Here is a 7,783-nt window from a genome sequence, read left to right on the forward strand (position 1 = left end):
TTTAGCTGTTTTTTTTTCATCACATCATAGTCGAGTTATATAACTATTTTCAGCACAGAGAATCTTACTTGTCTTAGTAACGTTATCCGTTTCTTTCCACCAATTTCAATAGCCATAGAACAATTCCCTTACTAAAAAACTTATCAACAAATTTATATATTATATATTATATATTATACTTTCTCAAAAAAAAAATTATATATTATATATTAAGAGTTATTCTATAAATACAACAAAATATTGCAATATTTTTACAATAAATTGAAATATAAATTTACAATATGTCAAAATAAGATAAAATAAAATTATACTATAATTCATTATGGTATATCATGTGTTTAATTTGTTTCTATTTTAAATTTTGTTTATTTTATATAGAAAGTCTAATGAACACATGACATTATAATTGGTGGAATATTAAAAAAAATGTAGGGCAAAAGATAATTCTTCGAAAATAAGAATGTGAAATTATTGTGAGATAATGAGACTTTGGGTTATTCCTCAACTTTTTCTTTTTGTATGTTTGATATGATTTATTCTATAACCATAATAAATTATATATATATTTTCACAATTATCTTACGTGGTAGGTTTGGATTAACTTAAAGTTTGTCTACAATTACAAATGTTAGGTTTTTTTTTTTGTAGTTGTACTTTAGTTATGTAATGTATTATAAACCCATTTTAAAATATTAATATTACTATTTCGTGTGTGTTTTAATAAGTTTTACTGTTTATTAAAAAAAAAAAAAAAAAAGTGTGAAATGTCTTAAAATTTTTCATTTGATATACATGAATAGTACGCATAATCTACGGAGTACTTAAATTTAGGAGCATAAATCATGCATCCATGTCATGGAGTACATACACGGCAGCAATTAAATTGTGAATTTAAGGAAGGTTCATTGAACCTGGACGTATTAATTTACAAATGCGTCTTTTTAGAGGCAAGTAGAGATCATCGTTAAGCGAGTCGCATCTGCCTACAGTGCAGCTAGCTATTACCTATTACTTGGTACCACAAAACGTGTGGTGTACTTGTTCCAGTCAAAAAAGGCATGACGCTTATTAAATTTTGGTTCATTGAACCTAGACACAATTTCGCCACCAAACCTAGGTGTTAGGTTTAAACAATCTTTTGGGATTTCATTGGGTGTCTCCTTTTCTAGACTGCCTTTATAACATCCACATAAAGCACCATTAATCCATATAACAACCAAGGAAATATATATATTTTTTATATGGTTTATACTAACGAGTACCCTTAAGGTAATTATTAGCAATTTATTTTAAGAAAGTTTTAACACTATTTTATGAGAAACGAAAAAAATTATCAACACATTAATTACTTTTTTTTTATCCTATAAAAACTTTCTTTAAATAGATCATTAACCATTTCTCTAAGGTTTGTTAGCATTTTTCTTTTTATATAATAAAGTCATACTATCAATTTATATATAATAATCATATTATACATGCAACAATGCAAGAGGTGTGTGGTAAGCAAAGGTTATCCATGCAAGAGAAGCTGAATATACCTTATTTTGAGTGAGATTGATAACATCATGACAAACAAAAATAATAATAAAAAAAAGGCAAAGAAAGAGAGGATTGCTTAATACTACATGACAGTGAAGAAGATCTTTACTATAGCTTGAAGCTTTTGAAAACTCATAACAAAACAATTCTTGTAGGTGAAGAGAAGTTGAGTTTGGTAAGAATAAAAACTTTCCAAAGGAAGAGAAGATTGAGAAAGTAAAAATTAACGAGTACCTTGCTCATTTTAAGATCCATGGCTCACTTTGTCATCCAACAACGAGACAAGCGTTACTGATAAAAAGTTGTAATAATACAGTTGTATTGGTAGATGAAACTTTAGTAGAAGAAAATTGGGGGAGAAAGTGTATTTTGTGAAATACACTGAGTGAGTGCAAAAATTGGAGGAGAAAGTGCGCATTGTAGTAGGAAACTTATATATATATGTTTGTTAAAAAGTTTTTAATTTTTATGTTGTCTCTTTCTTGTAAATCGTGATAGATAAAACTTAAGTTAAAGGTGTCTGTTTCGAGAATTACACAGACTAAGTGCATAAATTGAAGGGAAAAATGTTCGTTGTAGTGAAAAACTTATGTGTGTGTATATATATGTATGTATGTATGTTTGCTAAAACGTTGTGAATTATTATCTTGTCTATTTCTCATGATAGATAAAATTTAAGTTGAAGATGTTTTTTGAGAAATACACTTAGTGAGTACGAAAATTGAAGCATAATGTATTTAGTGAAATGAAAACTTACACATGTATGTATATTTGATAAAAAGTTTTGAATGCTTTCTTTAAAGAAGAAAGGCATTAAAATCTATGTATATATATATATATATATATAAACCCTCATCTATGAAACTAGCAACAAGTACTTAGCAATTTGCTCAATTTACTTTTGTAATTTTTATTTTAGAATAAGTTTTTTTTGAAAAATATTAATTTATAGGTCTGTCAACAGTTGGAATGTCCTATAAGAAAAAAAAAAGTTGGAATGTTAATTTGACTGGTATTTTTTTCTCTTCTTCTTTTGACAAGTCGGTGTTGAAAAAGAATTATTCAACGAGTAACTGTGGACAGTGGAATGTCAATTTGACTGGTATTTTTTCTCTTCTTCTTTTGACAATTCGGTATTGAAAAAGAATTATTCAATGAGTAAATGTGAACATAAAATATAATAAAGCGAAAATTAATTGGGGATGGGGTTGTTGTTTGTTGAAAACAATGGAATGGTTAATTTGAGATGTGGCAAACGAGCGACTACACGATCAGGATTTGGGGACAAAAGTGGGACCCTTGGCTCCTAAATATATAAATATTTTCTTATGCCATACTTCACCCAAAATATGGAAAATAATAAATAAACCCAAAAAAGAAGAGAGAGAATTTTTATTGGGCCGGCCAGCCCACCAAGTATCATAGTTTGCTGGAGCCCAAAAGTATAAATATCTGCTCACTATATATATATATATATATATATATATTTTTTTTTTTAATTAAAAAAAAAGGGTTTCACAGGACCGAAACACACACCGACACACACAGGGGAGTGGAATCCGGATCTAATATCACACAACTCAGTGAACTCACAACATACAAAAGTCGGTTAACTCTTGAAAATTGTGTGAAGGCTTTAAATCCATTGGGAGACATAGACTTGGGCTATGTGGGACAGACCCACTTGATTGCTTTTTTTGAGAAAGAGTATATATAAATTTTTATATTTTAAACTGTATATTTTTTAAAAGGAAAATTGTAAATTACCCTTAAAATTTGAGATATTTAGATTTTACATCCTAAAATTTTAGAATATAAATTTTATCCAGTGAAATTTGAAAGTGTTTGAATTTTACATTTTATAATTTCAAAATTTAGATTTTAACCCTAAAATTTAGGGATCTTTGAATTTTACCCTATAAAATTTCAGAATTTAGGATGTAAAATCTAAATATTTCAAAACTTTATAAAGTAAAATCTAAATTTTGAAATGTTAATTGTAAAATCTAAACACTCTCAAAATTTAGAAGTAAATTTCAAATTTTAAATCCAAATATCTAAATTGTTAATTTGTAATTTACCTTTATTTTATTTATTTATTTTTTAAACTAAAGTCTAAATTAAACTCTTTCACTCTGGAAAAAATACTATGAAGGTGTCATCTGGGTCTCACCGTTCCCAATTGAAGACACTGTCACAGTGAGCTCAGTTCCTAAGTTGAAGATCACAATTCACAGCTCATAGCTCACAGCTCACGCCTATGGCTTACCTGGTAAAGCTGATTTTCTAATTGCCTTGTTGTTTCTATTTCTTAATTAATACTATGTTGGAAATGCTATTGTCTGTCTCTGTCATTGCAATTTGCAACAGTTTTCTTTTCTATTTTCGTCATAATATCAAATCAATGCCACTTTATCATGTTTTTCTCAGCTTCCCTTGTTGTTTTTTGTTGTGGGTTTTTGTTTGAGTTTTCAATGTAAATCATTATAATTTTTAGGCAAATTACTGCACGAGGTTATTAGTCTCATTTCTCATTAAGGAAACCCCAATAAGTAAGTTTTTCATTGTCAATTTTTTAGTGTAGTTGGGATTCATCATTTGTTTTTAGTTTCTAAGAAACCAATTGATTATTTTGTAGGAAAGGCATAGACTTTGATTGAATGGGGGAAAAAAATGAAAGTAACCCATTAGGCTGAAAAGCTTGAAAACTAACTTAGACCCCGAAAAAAAAAGACATGAAGTGTAAAATGGAAAGTGAAGAGAGCAGCCAATTGCGTGCTTCAGGATCTAGACACACGCGTTCTCAGGCAGCTCCAGAGTGGACTGTAAAGGGTGCCCTCATTCTTGCAAATGAGTATGCTGCTGTTGAAGCAGATTGTTCAGATGCTTTGTCTAGCTACCAGAAGTGGAAGATAATAGCTGAAAATTGCACTGCTTTGGATGTACCGCGAACTTTGAATCAGTGCCGGAGGAAGTGGGACTCCTTGGCTGCTGAGTATGGCAAGATCAAGAAGTGGGAGTTCCGGTCCAGGAGTGGTTCATATTGGTCTCTGGAAAGTGAAAGGAGAAGAAAATTTGGGCTTCCAGAGGAATTTGACTATGAGCTGTTCAAAGCAGTTGATGATTTCATGAGTGCAAGGGAGAACCGGTCGGATACTGAGCCAGAAAGTGACCCAGAAGCAAAGGCAGAGATGGCTGATGTAGTTGAAGAACTAGGTATGGTTTATCTCCAAGTCTAAGAATGGTACTTTTTAATAAAATATATTGAATACATGTTATTGGTCATTTCCAAAAATGTCACTTGTGGATTTGTCTATCTAATATATTTTCTTTAATCGTTTATTGCATTGAAATCCTGAGTAGATATTAGTTCTGTTGTCATCTAGTTGTTATCAGTTGCCTATTTTTTAACTTGAAACACACTGAAGTTTTTTATCAGGCTGTGATTACTTGATGCTGTATAATTTATAATGCTAGCATGCCTAAATCTTCTCAAGGTTTTAGCAAAGATACATTTTTAAAGATTTCTTGATTATTTCTGTCATAATGCATTAATGATAAAGAAGATTAATCCTTTTCTGTTGACTAACTCCCCCAAGTTTCTGTTGGGGAGTTAGATGGATAGGTGGTCTCTTCTGTGCACATATTTCTGAAGATTTGTTTTGTAATTTCTTTCTACATGACTGATCCACCCCTCCCCAATAAAAAAGGGAAGGCTTTACATGGTGTTAGGAATACCAAGAAAAAGAAGAAGAAGGTTACTTGCTGATAAGAGGAATGATGTCTCTTGAGAATTTTTTCCCTTAACTGAACATTTATTATTTTGATGTTCCATGTGTTACGGTCTGCCATGTATGACCCTGCCAAAGCATTTATCAGTATTGGAAGCTCTGTTTGCTGATTGAGATAAGAATTTTCTGACTAACACATGTTCAACTCCACCTTTCAGTGGTAACTTCATTATTTCTTAGTTTTAAAAACTAAGAATTATTAAATTAAGTCCAAACAAAAAGGATTTTGGTTACGGTTTTTTATTTTTTGTTGGCAATGTTATGGGATGTAGCAATTCTTATATTTCAGTTTGGGAAGCTTTTTAATTTGAAGTTTTCTTGATGTTAAATACCATTTGATGGGTTACCTTTTATTGACTTGGGAACACATCATGTTATGGTGGGGAGGATAAAGTTCAATGGTCTAATGAATCTTCCACTTGTTAGATGGGATGGTTAAGAAATTTTGTATGGTTAAATTCTGCACAAATTATCAAATATATAACCCCTTTGGTCAGTGTATTCAGTTTTAGGTGCTCTGATTTATTATATTCCTATATTTAGGATTTGACTTCTATAATTGATACTAATAGTTTTCTAATTAAAGTTTAATTTGAGGTGTGTTTGAGGATCACATAAGAAAAATGTTTCAGATACAAGTACATCTGAGTATAAAAGAACCTCACTGAAATTTCTATATCAATTTATCTGAAGAAAGTGGGAAAACTTTTGCTTACATAAAGCCAGATCTAGACAAGGAAACATTAATGTGTTATTAACTGTAAAATTATTATAGGCTTTCATCAATATGTTAACATTGAAAATTGAAATTAATGGCTGCAATGGGAGGGGGGCAAATTTGGCCTTCAATACATGGACATGGCATAATGATCAATAGATCAGTAATAATCATAACATAGATAGAAAAATAAGCAGTACAATCAATGATTGTGAGACATATTTGTTAGATTAATGCTTAAATGATTATATTACTCATTTCTTAATAACTTATAAAAAAAATTAATCATTTCTTAATGGCTTAAGCTTTTAGGACTAATGGTAGTTTATCATGCAGGTGATCTTGAGTTAAAAAGTTAAAAATCCCACATGTTGGATCTCATTTATTAAGGAGTATGAGTCTATGTGTAAGGGGAAGTGTTAGAATAATGGTTAAATGATTAAATGCACTCATTCCTAATGGCTTAATCTTTTAGGACTAGGGGTGGTAGTTTATCAATCTGAAAGACCAAATCACGACAGAACTGATACAGGTTTGATTCTGTTTCCTATTATTTATCCAGAACAATTGCAACTTTGCCTAGGTGTACTCTCATTTTCAGGATTGTGAATGGATGATCTTGTGTATACCAAAAGATTGTTGTAGTTATGCTTCACTGTAGTCGGCACCATCTTTTTTCTTAAAATGTTGTATCACCAGGGTTCAAGAGGCAAAGACGGCGGTTCACATCTCAGAAAAGTTGGCTGGAAGGAAAGCCACTGAAATGCCACATAAAGGAAGAGCCTTCAAGAAGGTCCACGGAAGAAAAGCCTCGGAAAAGACGCCTTGAAGATCCTGTGAATAGCTTAACAGAAGAAAATCCTCAGAAAAGCTGCATTAAGGGAAAGCATAAAAAAGGCCATGTAGAAGAACCTGTGGAGAACCCTCTAGAAGAAAAGCCTAAGAGAAGTCATGGTAAAGGAGAGACTCGGAGAAGTCATGTGGAAGAAGAGGAGACAATCGGCACAGAAGCAAAAGAGCAAATGATGGTTATGAAATTGCAGGAGAATGCAGAACTGATCAATGCCATTGTTTCTGAAAATGTCGACTTAGGGGCTGCCAATGTGAGTAATGTGGAGGACTACCGAACTGATTTTGTAAGACGTCAAGGGGACAAGCTTATTGCATGCCTCAGAGACATTGTAAACACCCTTGATCAGCTCCACGGTCACGTTCAAGAATGTGAATAATTGTTAGCTTTCCTTGATTTCCTTTTGATTAGTGAACTTGACCTTTTAATTAAGAAAATGATGTGAAGAACAAAATCAGCGTGAATTTTCCCCCTTCTAGCATGCTAATCTATGTAATGTAGTTCAAAAGTGGTAGTTAATCTGCAGAAAGTTTATAATGTTACTGGGTGTTTATATCCCCAAATGTTAAAAAAAAGTTCCATGAGTGTTTCTAGGCTCTAGCACTTACACAAATTCATTTTTTTAAGGTTCATTACCATGTTATTTGCAGCTGAAGAACAAAATCAGCATGAATGAATGAGAAAATACTCTGTTCTAGCCATGTGTAGTTCAAAAGTCGTGGTTAAGAAAAATATTCATTATGTTTTCATTTCCCTTTTCCCATTCAGAATGTGCATTATGCATTAAAAAAAAAAAAAAAATCCTGGGCATGCGACTCCACTGGGGATCGAACCCAGAATCTCTGGTTCCGTAGACCAGCGCCTTATCCATTGGGCCATGGAGTC

At 31.7% G+C, this 7,783-nt stretch overlaps 1 protein-coding gene and 1 non-coding gene across 6 annotated transcripts; one reads left to right on the forward strand and one right to left on the reverse strand.

The window, feature by feature from the left end:
- The first annotated feature begins 3,647 nt into the window (after positions 1–3,647).
- On the forward strand, positions 3,648–7,530 carry LOC126709119 (trihelix transcription factor ASR3). Of its 5 annotated transcripts, none has more exons than XM_050409216.1 (5): positions 3,663–3,811; positions 4,037–4,091; positions 4,178–4,755; positions 6,524–6,580; positions 6,748–7,530. In XM_050409216.1, the coding sequence occupies exons 3-5, from the start codon at positions 4,275–4,277 to the stop codon at positions 7,275–7,277; spliced, it is 1,068 nt and encodes a 355-aa protein (XP_050265173.1). In that variant the 5' UTR covers positions 3,663–3,811; positions 4,037–4,091; positions 4,178–4,274; the 3' UTR covers positions 7,278–7,530. The 5 variants fall into 5 exon arrangements, with proteins under 5 accessions (XP_050265172.1, XP_050265171.1, XP_050265175.1 ...); XM_050409217.1 differs by having other exon boundaries at positions 4,183–4,755; XM_050409215.1 differs by lacking the exon at positions 4,037–4,091 and having other exon boundaries at positions 3,648–3,811; positions 4,183–4,755.
- A 180-nt stretch (positions 7,531–7,710) lies between these two features.
- TRNAR-ACG (transfer RNA arginine (anticodon ACG)) lies at positions 7,711–7,783 on the reverse strand. The gene has a single exon. It is a non-coding gene; the product is annotated as a tRNA-Arg (tRNA).

This window comes from Quercus robur, chromosome 12 (assembly GCF_932294415.1).
Source record: "Quercus robur chromosome 12, dhQueRobu3.1, whole genome shotgun sequence".
Taxonomy (NCBI): Eukaryota; Viridiplantae; Streptophyta; class Magnoliopsida; order Fagales; family Fagaceae; genus Quercus; species Quercus robur.

Bases quoted from the DNA above. Each gene is read 5' to 3' on its own strand.
- LOC126709119 (XM_050409215.1), top strand. From the start codon at position 4,275: ATGAAGTGTAAAATGGAAAGTGAAGAGAGCAGCCAATTGCGTGCTTCA. The intron at 4,756-6,523 runs GTATGGTTTATC...TTAATCTTTTAG, and splicing joins TGATGTAGTTGAAGAACTAG to GACTAGGGGTGGTAGTTTAT. The intron at 6,581-6,747 runs GTTTGATTCTGT...TTGTATCACCAG, and splicing joins TCACGACAGAACTGATACAG to GGTTCAAGAGGCAAAGACGG.